Raw genomic sequence first — 22,982 nt, forward strand, 5'->3', positions numbered from 1 at the left:
CATTTGCTTTTCATATGTTTGACCAAAAATATATTTCGGTACGTTGGGAGTATAAATAGATATATCAAAGTATTTATGATTATTCGTCCATTACATCGTTCTTTATTATATAAAATATACCAGCTTTATATCATTGAAATATTTATGTACTGTAGTTCATTTTCTTGACGAGCAATTCAGCTTCTTCTGATAGAACATTCTCCCGAAAAATCAAGTTCGTGTTCAATCAAGGAATTTGCGTCTATTTTTCAGCATCATCGAATTATCATGACAAATGTTCGTTTAAGTACTCATTTAACGGTATCCGGGTGTACAATATACTATCAGCTATCCACTATACTCATTAGTTCCATAAAATGCACCCCTTTTTGCATCAAAAAGGGTCTCATAACTATACGCCCAAAAAACAACAATTTTAACCTTCGTTAGCTAGGGCGCGGTGTCTCCGCACTCCACTACCACTAGGACCACTCGAATTATCATCAGATTCGTCATTATTGTGGTGTGACGGCTTACTGACTTTCGTCGCCCTGAATAACTCGTTATCAAAGGCGGTTTCACCCCGCCCTTCAAATAGTAAGATATTCAACGTATCTTCGTAGATTCGGGCTTCCGGAAACTCGACTTTAGTATGCTTACGTTCGGTAGCATAAACAATCGACGTACAACATACTTCTGTCACTTTCTTACCGTTCCCGTAAAACATCCAACAACATATCTCGTCATTGGCAATAATATCTTTGAGGAAAAGGATGCGACCGTTAAAACGTATACATAGTTTATCGAATAATTCCAGATTCTTTAGGATGTTTTCATCACTTTGACTGGAATGAAAAAGGAGAACAATTCTTAATGCTTTGTATATTGTTGTAGTCTGTACACGGACCCGATATCTACGGCTAATTTCAAAATTCATTGCCATAGAGGCTCTGTTGTCGTTGTCTTTTCTGATTTGAGATTCTTCAAACTGACCGATACGATGATGTGCGGGTAAGAGAGGGGAGCCGATGAGAAAAGTGTTGCTATTTAAAAATCTTATACTCCCGGGGGGGCACTGGGTTTGCGGACTGACGGTATGTGCGGGCCAAAAATTGGCGTTTAAAATTGCACCCTTACAGTGCAGCAAAAATCAGTGAAAATCATACCCTTAGAGTGTATTTTCCCCCAAATTTTCGATCCCTTTCATGCAAAAAATGGTCAAAATTCTAGCATTTTTGGTCAAAATATCTAGGTTTTTCAAGAATTTTCTGAAATTTCTACCCTTACAGTGCATCTCTAGTTTTTCCGACCCTTACAGTGCATTTTAAACATATTGGAAAAGGTACCCTTAGGGCCCGCACATACCCGTCGGTCCTTTTGCCCAGCTGCCCCCCCGGGCTTATACTTCATCGCAGAGGTTTCCGTACGGGAATTTTTTTATTAAACAGACAATGCGCACAGAGTGTACTACGAAACGACAAACGTGAGATACACTCTGGTACAGAATACACCTTTTCAACCGTAGTCGAGCGGTCGTGAGATACAACTTTGGTTTAGAGTAATGTTGTTGGTGAGTGTAACCAATATTTTTAGTTCAAGAATTCTTATTTTTATGGTTATATACGGTTGGGTTGGGTCTGGATCTTAGAACACCGCAACCCTTGCCGCCCTGTTTTCGATCCCACCGTACCAAAAACACTAACAATTTAAAATTACAGGGTGACAGTATCAATGGGTTAATTGGTTTGCGATTTTTGGGTAGCATGAGTTTTTTATAGGTAAGGTAATTTAGTCATTTTCTTGGATTAGCTGTATTGATTCACTTGACGAGAAAACTTTTTAGAAAAAAAACTATAGACCTGGTAATACCAATTGAAAGTTATCTTTTGTAGTTGAAGCCTTGCCCCGTCAAGATTAGAAGAAAATAGAAATGAAGAAAAGAGTCAAAATTTGAATTTGAAAATTCCTGTGGTCAAGTTTCGACTGAATGTTGACCGATACGTTACGTCAGAGTTGTAAAAAGGGTTTTTAAGTGGTGTAAATAGGAATTCTTATTCCTTTATACATAGCATAATTTTGTCACGTTCAAAAATATGACGACATCGACACGACTGAGTCTTGACCAAATGAAGAATTTTTGCATTTTCTCAAATCAGTTTTCCTTGAAAGGGGAAATAATTAATAAAAAACAAAAATGATTTTCTTTCCGTATTCGTCACTTTAGCCTATTAAAATCTTCATCGATAAAAAAAAAGCATTCTCGAATTGGCATCGAAATTATATTTTGATCGATTACGTTCGAAACAATCTGATTAACCAACTTTAAAAAGATATAATCGTATTATCAATATTAAAAAAGGTAATATCAGCAGAACTTGTTTGTCTCTTTTAGGGACTCGCCGATTTATTTACCCCGGGATTGTGGTCCCATCTGTCATTGTGGTAAAACCCTTGGTTTTCGAAAAGTGAGTGACGACAATTCTCAGGACAAAAAGAAGAATGGATCCATTCAAATCAATCAAAATATAATTTCATTTAATTGCATTCAATCATGTAGTTATCTGATTAACAGTGCCAACACCCTGTCATCAAAACGTCAACGAGGGGAAAAACGCATATGTATATGGGAAAAACCAAACGGTCAAGCATCGTTCATTCAATGTTGCTTAGACGTTATTGACGTAAAAGGAATTCCATCTGTCATTATTCTAGCTCAGGTTTAATAATTAAGAGATCTCCAGACTTAGTTTGTGACAGCTATAGTGGGGTCGTTTAGCATAATTTACAGGCGAAAAATAATATATAGCTGAAACTTTCTCCAGACCTTCTCTATAGGATGCTTATGCCTCAGGAAAAAATCCCCTAAAATCCCACTGGTGGAACATCCCTTTTTTGGGCAATTTCTTTTTTCCCCAGGCAAAACCCTAAGGTCAAAAATTTTTGAAAGTTTCAAACTCTTTTTGAGACAACATCATGTATACCATTCGAAAGCTCTCAAAAAACTATATAGAAGACTTTTAGACGGGTATAGCCGATTTCATTACCTAACTTTCATGCGCAAGTTCCACTTTTCGCCACATTTTGGTCAAAATTGACCAAAAATTGCATCTTCTGCGTGAATTATCTCGAGTTAGGTAATGAAATCGGCTGTACCCGTCTAAAAGTCTTCTATATAGTTTTTTGAGAGCTTTCGAATGGTATACATGATGTTGTCTCAAAAAGAGTTTGAAATTTTCAAAAATTTTTTACCTTAGGGTTTTGCCTGGGGAAAAAAGAAATTGCCCAAAAAAGGGATGTTCCAACAGTGGGATTTTAGGGGATTTTTTCCTGAGGCATAAGCATCCTATAGAGAAGGTCTGGAGAAAGTTTCAGCTATATATTATTTTTTTCCTACAAACAGCCTGTACTTTTGTAACACGACCACACTACTAGTAAACCGACCAGACGATTAGAAAACCAGACGAACAATGCCAGGGTCTATCTAAGAACTATCTTATCCATAGACCCACGCTTCATATTTTTTTCAAAATCATTAAACTCTGAGAATGTACGTTGTCTTTTAACTTCCTAGGGGAAATCCAGACCGTATAGCCTAGTACTAAAAAGAGCAACGACATTCACATTAATAATCCCTACTAGTTCGTCAGTAGACATTATTTGTGCGCAATACAGCAGAAGGTTTTGAAAGAGTAATTGAGCTTGATTTAAAGAGGCTAAAGTAAAGCACTATTAACGACTAACGTATGTAAAACACAAGCACGTCATGAAAAGGCGTCATGATGGCTGGCTACTATACTAAATCAAAATATTAAAATTGAAACTACAACACAACAACAACAACAACAACAACAACAACAACAACAATACTACTCCAGGAGACAATTGTAAGTATAGTTACGACACTGGTATGTTATTCTGTGGGTTGCAAGCATGGATTGTATAAGTAAGATTTGGCTAAATAAGCACCCGTGCAGTTAAACATGATATAATTGTAGGAAAATGCATTGAATTAGAATTGAACCATAAAGTAGTCGAATTATAAGTTTAAGAAAAAACGTGCCAAATTCAGTTCAGATTTAGTTTAGTTTTTTTGAAGGATGTAATTACTTCCCTCCTCCTTTAGAAAGTCTCTTCTAGATCAGAGTAAAGACTTTTGAAAAGATCTTTGCTTGTCAAGCATAACAAATTAAACAGGAAAATTTATTCACCAAATACACACCGAGATAAAAATAATTTGATGATATTGCTTTAGGTTAGGTGCTCCTAGGTTGAAACCATGAATCTGACGCCCATGACATTGCTGCGTTGGTAATTATTCAATGTTATACCGAACATTTTCAAGGGGGTCTTTCCGCATTATTAATTTCGCATAGCGAAAGTATTACGATAGTCTTTCTGTGTGTGTGTGTGGCGAGAAAATTTTTTGGGCGCAAATTATGGCGTGGGCGTTTGGCTGCAGGCGTACTACGGCCAATATTCTAAAGGTGGACTCACTCACAAAGATAAAAAACAGCGCTTTTCTTGATAATTAAAATACTCTAGTGCAATATACGTGTAACCAAGCCTTTGTAAACATTCATCTTCATCATGAGAACTTTTTAATGGCTGCTTGATCATTGATTGCACATGCTTTTGAAACTAGCTGCTGCTGTATAAATTTTTATCATGTTTTCTGGTCTTTTGTAGAGTATTTAAAGAGGTTTATTATTCGTTTACTACTAAGTATTTTATGTTTGTGTAGTTAGTGAATGCACCAATAGTTGATAATGCTCAGTAAGTAGTACAAAAAGAGTTAATTTTACATAACAACACATGAACCCTCTTCTTCAAAAAAATAAAAAACAGCACAGGTATGATATTTGTTTCTTTTTTTCGTTTGATTATGTAAGTTTGATGACAGTTTTTTATCTGATGAAGTTTGATTGTTGTTCGATGAGTTTGGATTAAGAAAAAGTTTCAGCTTTTCCTCCCCGATGCCGATGCCAGGCAGGCGATGTCAACCGAACCCTATCAAACCAATTTTGGTAATTGAACCATCAAATTTCATCAAACAAAATCGAACAATAGGTGTTCGATTATCGAACCTGATCGAACAGTAATTGAACTTTACCGGAAAATCTTCAGTTTGATGTTTGATTATATCGCAGGTTCGATTAAGTTCGATCAGTCAGCTCAATCAAACACATGGTTCGGTAATCGAACAGTTCGATTGACATCGCCTGGCCGATGGAATGATAGATATTGGCCTGCTCTTTAAAGGTAGTAAAGTAGTAAAATTAAAAAGAACAAATTTAAATTTAAAGAGAACAATTAAAATCACGTGTCCAAAACAAACTTGTAAAACAATTGAACAATCAAAATTAGCCATATTTGGTTTGATTTTTTATTTTGACATGTGACATTTGTTTTGATTTTGTATCCGCTGCATACAGTTTGTTATGTCCTTTTAAGGTTTAGTGTGGGTGTCTGCTAATAAACCGTCAGAGTGTAAAAAGAATGGGCAACAAGGTACCGTCAACTGCTCTAACTTGGGACGATTGGTCGAAACATGGGACTGCTGCATATCTGGTCTGTATTTTCACTTACTGTAAAATCGAAAGAGAAATCGTGTATTTTTAAATACGCCGTTCCTTAACTCAAATCAAATGACTTTGAAGGTTCGGTGAAATGGTGGCCGAATTGTCGTCCCATGTTTTGTCAGATAGTCCCAATTAGAGCAGTTGACGTAATAAATCAAAACTAATTGAGCTTCAATCAAACTTCACCGATCTTGATACCCCTTTTTGCTAATCAGGATTTTCATTTTGAATCATTAAAAACTCCAGTGGTACCGTTGTTTTGTATGAGATTCCCATTTCCGCACGCTGGAATCTTTCCCCTATATCTATTTTGAGATATTTCTGGCAAGAGATTGGGGTGGGTTTGTTTTAATGGGATGCAGTTAGAGCAGTTATAAAGGAGTCAATGTTGTGATTTGCTAGAAGGGCTATTAATTGATTACGTATAATATTGATTCTTTTACTGTTTTTAGCACTTACTACTTTCACTGGTGTGTAAACATTTATTTTATGATTTTGAAAGATTTACGGTCAACCTAGAAATAATTAATATTAAAGGTCTCTATCATAGCATCAGAAAATAATTGAAGATTGAAAATAATTGCATCACTTTCAGTGAGGTTTAGTCAATTTATATCTGGTGGGAAAATTTGAGTGACAGGTGCGGTGGTGGTAAATAAATCCCCATATTCTATCTTGACCGAAGTCTGTATCCTTAAGTTACGAGCTTTTCTTAATATATTTTTATATGGATTATTTTCACTTTCTCATGATTCAAAATAAATAAACAACACAAAAATTTGATTTTATTCAAACAAAGCTTTTCGAGTCTTAACTGCTCATCATCAGGTTAAAAATGAAATTTCTAGGTTAAAAAATGTATCTACATATCATACAAAAAGTTGATTCTAGAATAAAAGGCTAATTAAATGAATTTTCAAAGGAGGCAATAAATCGTAAACCCCCCCCAATATGGATTATTGCGTTGAGATTTTGGAAAATCTCAAAGGGTATTATTTCTTTAAAGTTGGCTAGTTTTTACCCTGCCATTTTCTAGTTCAGAAGCTGGAGCTCAACTACTAAACTGATTTTTGCCTTTAGTGGTCTCTTGGTTGTCCATGGGGTCAACTGATGCTTGTCTGAAGGTTAGACCTGCTGTTTGTGGGTCAAAAGTCACAGGGTAAATTTCCAAAAAAATTTATATCCTCAAACAATATTCAAATTTGTTCTGGAAGAGCCCAATGATTTTGATGGTGGTGTACCATCATTCATCGATTCATATCAGAAAGATACAACAGATTTTTCTGACTAATGTAGCCGTTTTCTCAATTTTAGAAAAATTCTACTGTTTATAGAAAGAAGTTGATATAAACTTTGCGCAAGTGAAATCATTTTTTCTTCTTCATTTTCAAAAAACTTTAAAATTTATAAAATTGTATATTGCAGTTCTCTGATTTATTCTGAATATAAAGATCTTTATTACGCTTATAAAAAGGAGTTTTTTAGTGGCATTTTTTAAAGAATCTTTTTGTTTTTAATGGATTGAGATTTTTCATAAGAAAACAGGGTACGACCTGTGTGTACAATACAATGTGTATATTTTGTGTAACGCTTCATTCAAAATCCATAATGCTATCACGTTTCACGTTTTCGTCGTTGATGTTCTAATATTATGCGAAATTTTCGACTTTAAGTCGTCTTGTTTTCATTATAAAGAAGAAGAGGTACTGAGATACTCGTTCCATTTTTACGAGGGGCGAAAAAAAACCTAACATTTTCTTAGAATACAAACTGAAAGTTCCGCGTGAAATTACTAGCCAACCAGAACTAGTATTAGCCTACCATTATGTATAATATATAAACTCCCCAGTAGTGTTTAATTCGTGCGTAATCTTTTAAGTATTAAAAGCATTAAAAGGTTAAGTACATCCTATTAAACAGTTTAAGTATAATCCTTAGAATTGTGAGGGGAACAGAGGGGAAATGTAATCATTCAAGTCCCTAAGAACTGTGCAAAGACGTAAGTAGATATTAAAAGAAAGCAACGTCACCATCTGGAGCAAGACGTCAATTTAGGGAAAAGACCTTCCAAATTTAGGCCTAAAATGTGATGAACAACTTTCTTAGGGGATAAAATAGATGACAAATTACACGCTTTTTTTATAAGAATGGATGGTTTAAATCGATTTCATCATGGATATTCTTACAGCATTCTAGCGGTTAGGATCCAAATTCAGACTAGATTTAACATTTAGTATATACGTCTCAAGCATAAAATAACATTTTGTGGGTGAACCTTACTTGGGGGTAATTGATAATTTATAATTGGCATTCTTAGCTTGAGTAGCAAAATCCCACTATGGTGATATTCTTAGCATTATTCTTAATTTTTTTGGCCATTTTCATCATATGGACATTCTTATATAAATAAGCGTGCATGTGCTACAAGTGAATAGTATCAAGGACAATAAGGACTGTATATGGAATGGTATCATGCACATGAGCATGCGCAAACATGCTATAATGTGCTTCTGCTCAATGCAGTGGTAACGTATGACGTAGCCTAAGTATAGCAAAAGATTAACAATTACTTTGGACGATTATAATTAATCCAGCGGTTTAAGGTTTTTTTCCTTGGTAGAGGCTTTCCGCTCGAGGTGAAGGAGATTACAACGTAGCCTTTGTACGTTTATTTAACGCTAAGATGAAATTCCTTATGCATCTTATAACGTCAACAGTAAAAAATAATACAGTTCTTTGAAAGCTATAAATAATGACTTCAAAGAAGTTCTGAGAAAAACTATAAACCTAAACGTGTTAAAACATGTTGTCAGTAATGTTACCGCGAACGTTTTTAATCTTAACATCTAGAGTGCGTTTGTGAGATCAACGTGAGAGATATTATGGTAGCAAGGGAAATCTCAGACAAACCAGCTAATTCTTGATATTTCCCAATAACCTCTCCAGCTTGATAAATAGTATACTTAAAAAAATGTGAATGTCCATAAATTTTCGAGAAGAAACTTGAAAATGATTGATCTATATCGGATTTGCCAGGAAAAGGAATTCGAACAAGAGGTTGTCCTCAACGAAGCATCAATGGAAATAACATGGATCTCTAGCTAGATTCGAATCAGGAAATTGCAGGAAATAACAAGCTAGATGCTGAATGGACCTACCTGATGATGAAAGTTAGATAGCAATGCAAGGAGAAAAATGAAAAAAAAATCAGTCAGAAAGCATAACGCAAGAAATTCATCATTGATTGATGGTAGGGGGAGAGGAAAGGGTTGTAGGGAAAAAAATAAATAGAAAGTTCTGGTCGCAAAAATCAGTTTTATTGACAATTGAATCATGCTTGATGGTGAGCATTGTTATCAATAATGTTTTTGTGTGAAAAACATAGAAAATATAAGGAAAGAATCCAATGAAAATCTGCAAAAACGGCGATTTCCGGAATTTTCAACCGGAAAAAAAATTTTCTCAAAAATCGAACTCGGCCATGTTTTGAGCATTGCGAATACGCATCTTTCTGCAAAAAATCAGAAAAAACTAAAAATAAAAATTCGAGAAAATGTCAAAAAACCGGTTTTCCGGCATATTTCCGGCATTTTCGGCCGGAAAAAAAAGTTTTTCGAAAATCGGGGGCTCCGTCACATTAGGGTATTGGTCATATTGCGTCAGTGTGCAAAATTTCATAAAAAAATATAAAGTACAGCTCGAGAAATTCAAGAAATACTGTCTTTCCGGCGAAAATGGGTTGTTTCCAGCGACTTTTAAAATAGTTTCTGGCTTCAAAAATCAATTTTATTGAAAATTGAAACATGCTTGATGGTGGGCATTGCTATTAATAATGTTTTTCAATGAAAAAACAGGATTTGAATGAAAAAACAACCAATTATAAGGAAAAAGTCCAATGAAAATCTAGAAAAACGGCGATTTCCGGCATATTTCAGGCATTTTCGACCATTTTCTCAAAAATCGGTCTCGGCCATGTTTTGGGCATTGTTAATACGCATCTTTGAGCAAAAAATCAGAAAAAACTAATGATAAAATCTCGAGAAAATGCCAAAAAAACAGTTTTTCCGGTATATTTCCGGCATTTTCGGCCGGAAATGAATTTTTTTCGAAAATCGGGCTTCGTCACAATTTAGGTATTGACATTTTGCATCAGTGTGCAAAATTTCATGAAAAAATAGAAGTACAGCTCAAGAAATTCAAGAAATACCGTTTTTCCGGCGAAAATCGGCTGTTCCGACGATTTTTAGAAAGTTCCGGCTTCAAAAATCAGATTTATTGACAATTGAATCATGCTTGACCGTGGACATTGCTATTAATAATGTTTTTGTGTGAAAAAACAACGAAATATAAGGAAAAAGTCTGATGAAAATCTGCAAAAACGGCGATTTCCGGTATATTTCCGGCATTTTCGACCGGTAAAGATTTTTTCTCAAAAATCGGACTCAGCCAAGTTTTGGGCATTGCTAATACGCATCTATGTGCAAAAAATCAGAAAAAACTAATGATGAAATCTTGAGAAAATGCCAAAAAACCGGTTTTTCCGGCATATTTCCGGCATTTTCGGCCGGAAAAGTACGTTAATTGAAAATCAGGCTCTGTCATATTTTAGGTATTGCCATTTTGCATCAGTGTGCAAAATTTCATGAAAAAATATAAAGTACAGCTCGAGAAATTCAAGAAATACCGTTTTTTCCGGCGAAAATAGGCTGTTCCGGCGATTTTTAGAAAGTTCCGGCTTCAAAAATCACTTTTATTGACAATTAAACCATGCTTGATGGTGGGCATTGCTATCAATAATGTTTTTGTGTGAAAAAACAACGAAATATAAGGAAAAAGTCCGATGAAAATCTGCAAAAACGGCGATTTCCGGGATATTTCCGGCATTTTCAGCCGGAATAGAATTTTTCTCAAAAATCGGACTAGACCATGTTTTAGACATTGTTAATACGCATTTTTGTGCAAAAAATCAGAAAAAACTAATGATGAAATCTCGAGAAAATGCCAAAAAACCGGTTTTTCCGGCATATTTCCGGCATTTTCGGCCGGAAATGAATTTTTTTCGAAAATCGGGCTCCGTCACATTTTGGGCATTACCATTTTGCATCTTTGTGCCAAAAATTAGGAAAAACTAATGAGCCAATCCCAAGAAAAGCTAGTAACGAACGGACGAACGAACGAACGAACGAACAGAGGTTAATTTATAGGACCTCCACCGGGGTAGGTCCAAAAATGTGATTTTTAATATGTCGAATCTACTGTGCCACCCTATAACCTTTTGCCGTAATGACGAATATTAATGATAATCGACTCGAGGAAAGGAATGTCAACACAACAGCCTCGCAAGCTCGGTCGTTACTTGACATCGGGAAATATTTCTCAGCACAGCCAAAAGGCCAAAAGCGGGACCGGATAAGCTGTTCCGGAAAAATGAGCTGTACTTTGAAATGAGGTCAGTCTTTTATAAACTGAACTTTGACCTATGTCGAGAACAGTGTCGGTTTGGAAATTTCCCCCAAACTTGCTTTACTGGTTTTTCGCGACAAAAAGGAATATTTACTCAGTCGTAAGTATTTAACATCTCAACTCAACTTAGCAAACACAAACACAAATCATAAGCCTCAAATTACTACCGTAAGTTAATGTAATATCGACATCCCTCTTCTATTTTCGACATCCTTTTTAGAGATAGGAATAATATGAAGGTCGGAATCGCTGATGGAAAGTATCTTTTTTGCTTAGCGATCAGGGAGGAAAAAATCTTTTGTCTACCAGTGATCCCGACTTTCCTACTCTTCCTATCTCTAAAAAGGGTGTCGAAATTAGAAGAGGGATGTCGACATTAGACGAACTTACGGTATGGAGTTGGCGTGAATCGAAACTTTTGTTTACCAGTTATATCCATCAGGGTTTTCCCCAATTTATGTTTTTGAAACATATCCAATGTCAATTTCATAAGCAGGTAAACAAAAAGAGCCATTGAAGGTTAAAAAATGTCAATAGCTCTTAAGGGAATTGTAAGTTATTGATTTTCTTGGATCTATTGTGAAAGAAGGAATTAAAATGTCACAACGAAACCGGAATATGATATAACATGTTATGACTGATTTTGACTTTTGGATAATGTTTTGTTTGACTTATTTTGAAGACATTAGAAGACAAAACTTACAGTCAAAAATGCTTCTGAATACTAAACAAACTTATTGGACAATGCCAAAGACAAAAGAATGACTCTTTTTATACAAGTTGCATGTCCTGAAAAACGATACTTTTGTTTTGATCTTGCAGACCTACTCTAGGGTTAACCATCATCCCGCTAATTAATTTTTCGAAAATTTTCCACCCAGGACATTCTTATTCCAACCACCCCCCCCCGCTTATTAATTTTTTGGAAAATGTTTTTAAAAGTTCCCTTTTTAGTCCCAATTATGCTGTATTAGCCTCCTTTTCAAAAATTTTCCACGCAGGACATTTTTATTCCAAACCCCCCTCCCCCCGCTTATTAAGTTTTGAGAATTTTTTCAACCCCTCCCCCCCCGGCTATTATGTACCCGAGAGTATGTTGTTTTGCAGCAAGCTGGACATTAAGCGTTGAATCTGCCTGAATACATACACGCTTTTAAAAGAATGGCGAATGGCGTCTTCCTATTTAATCATGGATATTCTTAACTTCTTGTGAAAAATCACCCTGAAGTATTAGGCCCAAATCTAGCAAACAATGTACCTCAAGTAAAAATTTGGCATTTTTCTGAAACTATTTAACATTGCTTTGACAATTTACAAGCAAACTGCTCTAAAAATGATATTCTTAGGCTCCATTGCCAGATTCCATGATGGTGGTATTTTTGTTTTTTGACCAATTTTATCATGAATATTTTTTTCAAAAGTATATTCTTATAAAATCAAAACCAATCAATGCTTGCTTCTAAGAATGTTAAGCTTGTCACAGATGATTAAATTCTATCTGAGGTTTTGTATAATTTCAACAACTGTTAAAGTGGTGCGATATTTTGTCAAAATTCACAGCAGCTTTCAATGTGGTTGCAAAAGTTCTTAACCACTATGGTGAGAAAGCAGAAAAAGGGGAATTCAAAAACGATCAAGTTTATACAGCATGTCTCAGCTCAGCGACCAACTTATCAGCTAAATACATGCTTTGATAAAACGTGTACTGTAGCATATAGGTACTGCTTTCGCATTAGAAAATTCATTCTTCTGATTTCGGAATTTGAGTGAGAATTTAAAAGCCAGAAAGAGAGTTTAACGAAATGTGGTGTTATTCCAAAAATGAATCCTTTTTCTTTAATACCATTCCCTTCGCTTGAACCCGGCTCTTTACATAATACATACGTCCATTTCGTCGGCCGATTTCAGAAAACTCAGATCAATATCTCGCGTCAATATGGCGGCTTTCCAAATTTTGTGAACTGTTGCGATTTTGGCCAGACTGTTGCCTGCGTAGTGCTAAGAGCATTTTAAATATGTATCGGTCGACATAAGTGACGTATGTAAGGAGCTCTGTTAGACCTTAAGAGATTCCAGCTTCACAAATCGCCGACTCCACCTATTTAAGGATTTGATTTTTATAAAACTTTCTATTTCAATTACTTGCATTATCAAAGAGTTTCGAGATTTTTCTTTCTGTAAAATTTCATATACCTTATCGGTCCTTTTTACGCAGGTCCTAATTTAACGCCGGCCCCTTTTACGCCGGCCCTTATTATGCCACGAGCTCAAAATAAAGCCAATAAGGGCTGATAAAGTAACTCAAACTCATCTGTACAAATTGCTGAAGAATTCAATAAAAATAAAACAATTTTAACTCCATGGGTAATGTAAAAATTTGAGTGTTTTAAGCTATTGTGTTTAAAGTCAGAAGTTCCATAGAGGAATCTTCAACCTTTCTCAAACAAGAAACGGCGAAACCTACAGATTTGCACCGGTTTTAGAATGCCAGATCGAATCTAACGCTTTCTTGATTTTCACGTGGCGTATTTTTTGAACTCAGATTTTACTTTCAATCTGGCATTTCTGTAAAGACCACGCGGGAAATGCGCTTTGAATGAGAAATAAGTAGCTTCATTCCATTCAATTACCAACTCAATGATGGTCTTTAGCCTCGTCATCGTGACATTCGGTTCATAAAGGCGAAGGCGTACGAGAAAGATACATGAGAAATGATGCTGTCAACCAGTGTCAACGAAAGTTTTTAAACCCACACAGGTCGTATGAGCAAGAATGACCTTTTTGCACAAATTTTCCAAACAAATCTATGAGTACATTTTCCAGGAAAGGAAATATTACTTTCTCAAAAAAAATCACTCATTTTTGAGAGTAAAAAATGATAGATGGCACTCTAATCAACAAAAAGGTTGTCTGTTCAATTTCGTTACGGAGAGATGAGATGGTGTTCGTAGATAAATAACCAGTCACCATTTCTCGGTATTTTATTATCAAATGCCTATCGCATGAACATCAGTTATTACATTAAAAGATATTTCAATTGATTAGTAACCTACCGTCCAAATGGGTTAAATAGGTGTCCTGGATTTAACTCCACCCTCAACTTCAGACGTATTCAAAGCTGCAAAGCGTCACTGGGTCAATTAAAAATGACCATGTAAATTGTAAAAGTTTTCAACTGGCTCCAATCAATATCGTTGCATAAAATGAAAATATTTTTAGGCTAGATTGCTAGGTCAAAAATTGATTCAAGGTACATTGTGTGATGAAGGGGTATTTTTCAATTTTTCATTTTCATGCGTATGTAAGTAAGTGTAGGGGACTTCAAGACTCTTCTAGAAATAATAAGATCCTGGGGAGAAGGCGTCATTATTGAGATTTTAAAAGTACGAAGTTGAATTTTTGAATCTGTCATTCAAGTTCGTTTTAAAATGTTGGCTACACGATTTTTAAAAGAATTGGAAGCAAAGAAGAAAACTTACGCCCTTGAGATTTTAAGGTGGACTGCACGTTTTTTTATAAGAACAAACTATATAAGAACATAACGCTTCGATGGCCAAAATGTTAAGAACAAGTTAAGAACATTTTAAGGCTTGCCGGCCTCGAAAAAAGCCTATTTCTTAGGAAAATGGACAAAAAGTTCATAAAAAATGGGAAAAATAAGAACATGTTAAGAACATTTTTAGGCTTGAAACTCAAAAATTAAGGACATTTGAAGGCTTCAAAAATTTGTGATGTTCTTATTAAAAACCGTGTAATAAAAAGTAGGACAAATTGATTTTGCGTAGTATTTTAATAAGATAGATCAAATTATTGCAATACTTTTGCAATACTTGTCTGATCAGTTACGTCAAACAACAAATCAAAGAATTTCAAATCAAATCAAATGCATTTTTCTAATTGACGAAATTACACAATTCTATTTACATTTCAAATTGTTTGGATTCCTGGTTTAGGAGGTAAAGGATATTCGAAAAATTAAATATTGTGACTAAGACTTAGCCCTCTCATTCATAACTACATATGAGCACTCTTACTATCCACCGTGTGGAAACCATTCTCTCAGCAAGCCTTATGGCGAGGTTTGCGAGGTGATGGGTACTTATGTCAGAGCGAAAGTTCCAAAATCGACCCTTTGAGACTCGCTTTGAGAGAGAATGAGTTTCGACGTTTTCGCGACCCTTTGAGAAACTATTTTTCCAATTTTCACCTAAAAAGTACCACATTTTATGACCTTTAGAGGGAGTCGATTTTTGATATTTCGTAATTTTATGAAGCTTAAAGAAGGGAACCTTATGGCTCGCACGTACCCGGCACCCATTTTGCCCGAGTACCCCCCCCCCCGGGCCTTATGGACAGAAAAAGGGCTTTCAGAAGGGCTTTAACCAAATCAGGGGCCGCGGCTCCACTTTGAAAGTGATAGGGCCATGATATTATGACGAAGGAGGCGCCACCATGGTTGTCGCCGACGGACGAAAATTTTTGAATTTTAGCCCTTCTAGATCGCCTAAAACAGATTTGTTTTAACGTTATTAAACAAAATATGGCTTGATTAGTACATTTTTTTTACATACTTAGAAAAAATGTGGTCGGGCCAAGGCCCGGGTGCCCCTGGTGGCGCAGTCCCTGCAAGTAGCCTACACAATAGACAGCTCCAGGTTTTTTGTTGTCTGTACACAGATCAAGGATCTACGGCTAATTTAATTGGGTCTGTTGTCATTATCTTCTTTCATTTGAGATTTTTCAAACCGACCGCTGCGATATAGTGTTGGTGAGAGAAGGGAGACTATGAGAGAAGTATTGTTATTATTAAAAAATACTTCATCGCAGAGGTTTCCGTGCGGGAATTTTCTTATCAAACAGACAATGCACACAGGGTGCACTACAAATTTCCCTTCGACTGTGAACAGCTTTGTATTCATAAAAAGTAAGAAAAATCTGCCGTATGATGGGGAAATTTTCTGTGACAGGTCTTTTCCCGAACGACACCTACCTTTTTTATAAGAACCATTATGATATATCATGGTACAGTATACGATCCATGATCATAAAATATGTTAAGTAAAATATCTCCTTTTGTTCGAAGCAAAACACGGACATATAAACAGAGAACTGTCTATTGTGTAGTTCAACAATGAAATAAGTCTGTTTTCAAGGCTTCAAAACAATCGACATACTCAGAAATCAATCAATTCTTCTTCTGAAGCGAACTTCATATGACCTGATGAAAATTTTTTCTGAAAGTTAGAATTAATTAAGGCAAACTTGTTAAGGTAAGGGACCATACGTACGCAGTGAAGGGGGGGAAGGGGGGTTTAGCAAAAGCATATCTATTGTTTAAATGACATCATTTCTATTGTTCTCTGCGTACAAGGGGGGAGGGGGTATCAAATTTTTGGAAAAAACTTTGCGTACGTACTATATGGACGGCCCCTAAGTCTACAAAAGGAAAAATCCATGTAGAGAAATTTTATACCCAGCAGCGAAGCATTAGAATGCATCAAGAAGGGAAACTAACCCGTTTACATTAACCCAAAGATGGGTTTTCGAAAGGAAAAATCATCACCACTTTTTTTGTCACCACCAAACCGCATGTTGTGCTCTTAGAACAATGAGAAGAGAAAAATATGCGGGTCATCATCCAAAGTCCAACGGATACAATAAAAATGCAGCGATGGGCAAAAGGCAATCCCAAAGAGTCTTAAAGACAGGAAAACTGTGGCGAAACATTTCTTTCTCTTAAGAGCATTGTTACTTTCCTAAAAGAGGGGAAAAAGGGTAAAATTCTTAGAGAAGTTTTGACAAATACCAAACGGTATCAAATTCATAATCTTATGAGTGTGCTTTCGACCACTATGTTATTTCGTGTTTCATTGCACATAATACATTTTTAACAAAGAAAGTGCAAAAAAACCAACGTCATTTCGAAATACTAGGAATAGCCTAAATAAATATCTCCTATCGACAGTCATATGATGATCAACATGAAAGGCACGTTCAAACTAGTATCCGTCACAAGATTTTGAACCAAATAACCGTAGGAATTCCCCAAATTTGGAAAAACCAACAATTATAACGGAAATCCAAAGGGGGTGGATCTTACACCATTCCTACGAGATTTATTAGGTCGCTACCACCTTTTACTACACACGTAATTCGATCGAAAATCGTACTTATAAATTAAACCTTGCACCACAAAAAGCTTGACGAATGAAAGAAGATTACATTTAAACTTTAATGAGCTAAAATGACTTAAAGATTTAGATTTAACACACAGACACAAAGATTTAACTTAGATTAATGTTTATTGAACATCTACCTAGTTGGCCAGAAAACGCTAGCAAAAAGGTAATTTTGGTCATGTGAAACGAGAATGGTCAATCAACAGTCGTTTAGTTGGGTTAAGTCACATTGCCATTCCACGACTACCCCCAATGTTGTTGAACACTTTCTAACACGGATTTTGATCACTAGAACTTCTATAGACGTATAAGTAAACGGTCAATATAGATCCATGCTTACAGTTGACGCTCTCTAATTGAACGCTCCATTATTCGATAATATCAAAAGTCACAGTCAACAAGAAACTTTCATAAACGACGCTCTACTACTCGATACGCTCGACTATTCGATAAAAATCCAACCCCCCTCGAAAATCGAATTAGAGAGCGTCAACTGATCCAGATTGACACACGACGTTGCTTCATCGATGGACCTTAATTGTTTGTCAGTTCAGCTCTGCAATTGCATATAATGACAGTGCTGCAAAATTCTGCAACTTTAGCGTTGTCTAGTTGTGAGTTATTTTGTTCAAAAAGGCGAATTTTTTCTGATTTTGATTGTGATTCAAAAAAAAAAAAATACTCGGTTATTCAAAATTTTCAATCACCGGCTTCGATTGGAAACGTTGCTGCGTAGAACAGTAGCGCACCATGTAGCCTATACTAGACGTCACCCGCGTTTTTCACGCAATTAACGTCTATTCCACTTTGCGACTTTTTCGAATGTTTTGAGCCCAGGTTTTTTTTGACGTCACTTTTAACTTTCGAAGCTCCTGCAGTATCAAAATAATCGAATTTGCGTCAAAGCACTTGAAAGGCTTCTATTTTTCGAAAATCGTCAAAGTGGAACTCACTACGCACCCTTGTGGAAGCGTTGCAAAAAACCGCATCATTGCGGAATTTTGCAGCGCTCCGCTGTCATTCTATGCAACTTGCCGAACTGAGTTAAAAAGGTCATGATGGTAATGCACCTCAACTAAAGTTTAATCCCAAAACAAAGGAAAATTGCATCGTACCTTGTGTAGGAGTACTTGTTATTGTATCTGTTACAAACCAACTTGATCACCGGCTGAAAAAGAAATTCAGAAGATGTTACTCAAAGGTCCCGAATAAACATCCCCAGTTGGTTATTAGTTTTCGAAAAAAATTCGGAACGCCCTCCCCCGTTCTTATAAGGACCCCAGCGTTTATTTATTTTTGAAAATATTTTCAGCTATCACAAGGTGAATTAGCCAAATTCTGGAGCCGCTCGCTGCGCTGCCGTGCGCAGATTGTAGGGACAAAAACTACTTTCGCTTTCGTTTTTAGGCGGCATTCGCAGATATTTGGTAAGAAAACGGTAAGACTCCCCCTTCTTTTTACCAGCAAAAAATAGGAACAAGAGATCGAATTTATGTTGGAACTTTTATTGGATTTCAAAAAAAAGCCTCTTCCAAATATGAAACGTTTACAATCACTCATAGTTTGGGGAATTTTCAATTATCCCGGCCTCAGTCTTTGGCCTATAGCCTATGAACTTTTTGTACTGTATATGCTTTATTTGGGCTATTACTTTTCGTAGAAAAACTTTTTCTGCTCACTTTGGGCCTCAGTTGAGTATGATAGGTAGATTTTGGGTTGGGGTATTGGTAAAAAGTAAAATTATACATAAACATGTTTGAGTGTGTTTGACTTCATGTTTTTTTCTTATCTTTACTACCACAAAATTATCCGACAGAATAGAATTTATAAACTATTTTCAAGCATAAAAATGTTTGGCTGAAGCAAATTTTGTACAAATTTTATATATTTAATGATAAAGTAAAAACATCTCAAAATTTTTTTATATAATCCTTTGTGACAGTCTTGACAGTACTTTTTCTGTTGGGAAGTTGGAAGCTTTTCCACCGAAAAGAATTGAGTACTGATAACTAATAATCCAAATAAAAGAATAATTTCAGACAGTGCTTTAGGCATCATAACTTTGCCTGAAAATGCAATGACTACAAAGTGGATTTGTACCGTCAAGGGCTCTAACTTGAGACAGTCTGACTAAACATGGGACAGCAATTCGGCAATCATTTTACCGAACCTCCAAAGTTGGTTCGTTTTTTAATTAACATAGTCGCAAATCATAGAAAACAAACTTGTTGTCAACAGAGATTTAACAGTGAAAATACAGTCCAGAAAGTCAACCATCCCATGATATGGCCACTCGTCCCAAGTTAGAGCCGTTGACACGGTATGCCAGATATCCAAAACAAACAATCCATTATATGATATACACAGTCATGTCAATGTCGTAACGTGCTTTCAATTTTTTGTGGTTTTCAGAATTTTTGGGCACTTTCTTCGGATTCGCGTATCCTTTTCTTGTCCTGGATCCAATCAAAACCTGCACGTAAACAGACCACCAAAATCAGTCACTTTTATAAGTTCTCGGTCTTTGACGACTGGGAAGATTCAATCAACGATACGACAAAATTCTGAGAGTTAGAGTAAAGTTTTTCCTTCAGCGCAGTCAGTGATGAATCCGATCTGACCGATGGTGTCTCTTCAGTCATTTTTGAGATGAATAAAATGAATCATGAAATCTTTGTCATCTAAAGGGATGGGTAAAACCATGTTTGAACTATGAGCCTATATCTTGGATATCTCTCTCATATCAAAACTGTTCAATGCGATCGAAAAAATCTTTCCCAGCTGAATTACATGATAGGGAATGTTTGTGAAGCTATTATAGTCATTGTTTGCACCAATATAAAGTTACTTCTGCAAGTTAGTAGTCTCCATCAACAGCTTTCGAAAGCAGCAAAATCGACAAAAATACTTGAGTGAAGTTTGTAAACAAAAAAGCAAGTTTCACACATTCATTATGTTCAAAAAGTATTGTCTGTTATTCCAATATATGATAGAAGTCTATTTCAATACATTTGATGTTGGTTCCAAGCAGTATTCTTCTTTTTTCTTCCCAAGAATCACCAAATCTACTCAAAAAGCACTGTTTTGCAGTGCTTCCCCAGCTAAAAATGTAAACAAAATGGCTTCCGCCTCCTTTTGTCACGTCACGCGCATCAACTGCAGCGCAGCGAGCGGCTCCAGAATTTGGCTAATTGCTTGTTTTTGCTTATAATAACTTTATCTTGGGGGGGGGGGGGGGGGGGTTTGGAGTAAAATTTCGCTTGGACCTTCCCTTTTTTTCGGAGCCCCCTCCCCTTTCATTCGGGACCTTTGAGTAGTTGAGCCTGGTTGAGCATGCGCATCATACTGGACTCAGCTTCAGTATCATTGAAATCCAAATTTCGAAAAATGGAAAAAAACTACCCAGCTTCTAATGGAATGGGTTACACTCTGGTGCCTAATAAAACACCCCTACCGCTTGTTGATTTTTATTTCGGACCTTATAAGACCTCCCTCCCGTTTATTAATTTTAGGGTATATTTTCAGCTGTCAAGTCAAGAGAATTTAAATAGCCATGTTTTCAGTGTGAAATTACCTTACCTGGGGGTGAGAGGGGGGGTTGGTTAGAGGTATAATTTTCAACCCCCTGGTAATTAGGTCCCCTTTCTCATTAAATTTTGAGAATTTTTCAACCCTCCCTCCATTTATTAGACACCTTAGAGTACCTTTTCTGTATTCATGATAAGGGTGCGATCTTCGGCTTGTGACGTCACTAAAGGAACTTGACATTTCGGTTCAATATCTTCGCCTTTCTTTCGTAACGCCTCCTCCACCTGGAATGTGTGAAATAAAAATTCATGATATTGATTACGTAATGTTTTATACAGAAGCACCCAAAGTACCCGGGTGTTTGCCACTTGTTTTATTGTTTTAAAATTCAAAATTGTTGACAAACACCCAGTTTTCTCCATTTAAAATATTACGTCAAGAATATCAATTGCTACAAAAATACGAGCCAACATAAGTGGTTTCCCTTGAGCACTGAGTTTGACCAATGGTTCCATATCGAGAGGTGTGCTCTCAAAAAAACTATTGTTTCAACCTATGGGCAAGACGCGTACTCTTACCCTTTCCCAACCAAAACTTAAATGGGAATTTTTCCTTTTCAGATAATAAATAAATGTCCTTTTATAAATTACTTTACCTCTGCGGAGAGCGCTTGTAAACAGTAAAATTTGGTTTCTGCAAGGAATTCTTTGAGTTCTGCTTTACTGTCGGGCATTGGAACCTCACCGTCTCTTAGGTAATTCAAAATGGTACCAAAATGTTTACCAGAGCGATCAATCAATACCCAACCTATTATATCAAGTACAAATGAATTAATTAATCCTCTTGGTCAATGGTAAATTTAATGTACGACAGCCAGTACGTTTCAAATTCAATAGGCGAAAATCTAATACCACCAAAAATCTCAAAAAGGTACCCAGACTTTTTTTTTTTTAATAATAAACTCTTTTTTCACAGAAGATTGCCATCCTGGATGGCATGAAATTTTGAGTATGAAAATAACTTAAACCGTTTTCTTTACTCAAACTAAATAACCTAATCCTTAAGAATGTCTTCCATTAAAACCTTTACAATTGGGTTGTTACCCTGAACAATTAAAACCCATATCCAAATAATCCCAGTCCCTTTTCTGAATCAAAACGCATTAGAAATAATGGAATAAATCTTCTTAAAAAAAAAAGGAAGAAAATCTAAAAGTTCAAAGAAAGTTTTAATAAAGGTGGTAGTACATAAGAAAATGAATTGTCTTTTATTGAGAGGCGATAAAATTAAGACCATGTTCAGACGTTACGGTTCCGTTTCACTCCGGTATGATTTTCGTTACGGATAGAGTGTGTTCATAGTGGTTTCGGAACATTTCGGAGCAAGAAAACGGAGCAGTTCCGTTCCGATGAAAAAAGTGGAGCGAAACCGTTTCGATCTGTTTTGCTTTGTAACGTCTTCTTTTTTGACATTTCGAATTTTGACGTTCACAGTTGTTTCGGAACCGTTTCGTTTCAGAACAGAATGGAACCGTAACGTATGAACATGGTCTAACAAACAAACAAAATTACCCTCTGTATCGGTCAATACTTCCATACGTCCACTGAACATTGCTCTCAACATGCTATCAGCTCTCTTAGTCAACGTCCCAAGGGTGGTGTAAAATAGTGAACCACCAACATTGAGTTTTACATATTTTGTGGGGACAGCTGATGTCTTTTGATCTTTCATTTCTTTAATATTTTCCTGCGTTTGAGAGAGTGTTGTTCCAGACATTTTTTTCCAATTTTATATTTTTGTTAGTATTTATATTATGTGGGTTGTTACTGAAATTAAAAGATGATTGTCTGATTAGTTTATTGAAAAAATTCAAAAAGAACAAGTTACTTATCTATAGGATGGTTTTAAAGGTTTTTGTTTTTAAGTAAGAGTGCTATTGTTTGCTTACTCGTCAATTTTAAATCATAAGCTCTTTCACATTGGATTGACATGGATGTGAAGCAAGATTGGTCAGAAAGAGGAAAAGAAAAACATTTTTTGCTTATATCAGCATAATATAACAATAGGCAGACACTGTCCTGATATGAAATATGTGTCTGACATGAAACGGGAACACTTAGATAAAAACAAAACCTTTGAATCTATTGTCAGTAGTAGGGAGGATAGCTGAATAAAAATCACGTATTCACTCGTTTTCACCATCACCATCCATTCATGCAAAAAAAATAAAGCTCATTAACGAATTCTTGCCGAA

At 35.9% G+C, this 22,982-nt stretch overlaps 1 protein-coding gene across 1 annotated transcript; it reads right to left on the reverse strand.

The window, feature by feature from the left end:
- LOC136819699 (BTB/POZ domain-containing adapter for CUL3-mediated RhoA degradation protein 3-like) lies at positions 1-22,556 on the reverse strand. The gene is made up of 5 exons (XM_067075939.1): positions 22,300-22,556; positions 21,384-21,535; positions 20,905-21,012; positions 18,316-18,368; positions 1-824 (listed from the first exon to the last, which is right to left on the reverse strand). The coding sequence occupies exons 1-5, from the start codon at positions 22,502-22,504 to the stop codon at positions 416-418; spliced, it is 927 nt and encodes a 308-aa protein (XP_066932040.1). The 5' UTR covers positions 22,505-22,556; the 3' UTR covers positions 1-415.
- Positions 22,557-22,982: the final 426 nt, after the last annotated feature.

Source organism: Clytia hemisphaerica, unplaced genomic scaffold (assembly GCF_902728285.1).
Source record: "Clytia hemisphaerica strain Z4C2 unplaced genomic scaffold, Clytia hemisphaerica genome assembly, whole genome shotgun sequence".
NCBI lineage: Eukaryota > Metazoa > Cnidaria > Hydrozoa > Leptothecata > Clytiidae > Clytia > Clytia hemisphaerica.

Bases quoted from the DNA above. Each gene is read 5' to 3' on its own strand.
- LOC136819699 (XM_067075939.1), bottom strand. From the start codon at position 22,504: ATGTCTGGAACAACACTCTCTCAAACGCAGGAAAATATTAAAGAAATG. The intron at 21,013-21,383 runs GTAAAGTAATTT...CACACATTCCAG, and splicing joins TACAAGCGCTCTCCGCAGAG to GTGGAGGAGGCGTTACGAAA. The intron at 18,369-20,904 runs GTACTCTAAGGT...TTTCTTTTTCAG, and splicing joins TTATCATGAATACAGAAAAG to CCGGTGATCAAGTTGGTTTG.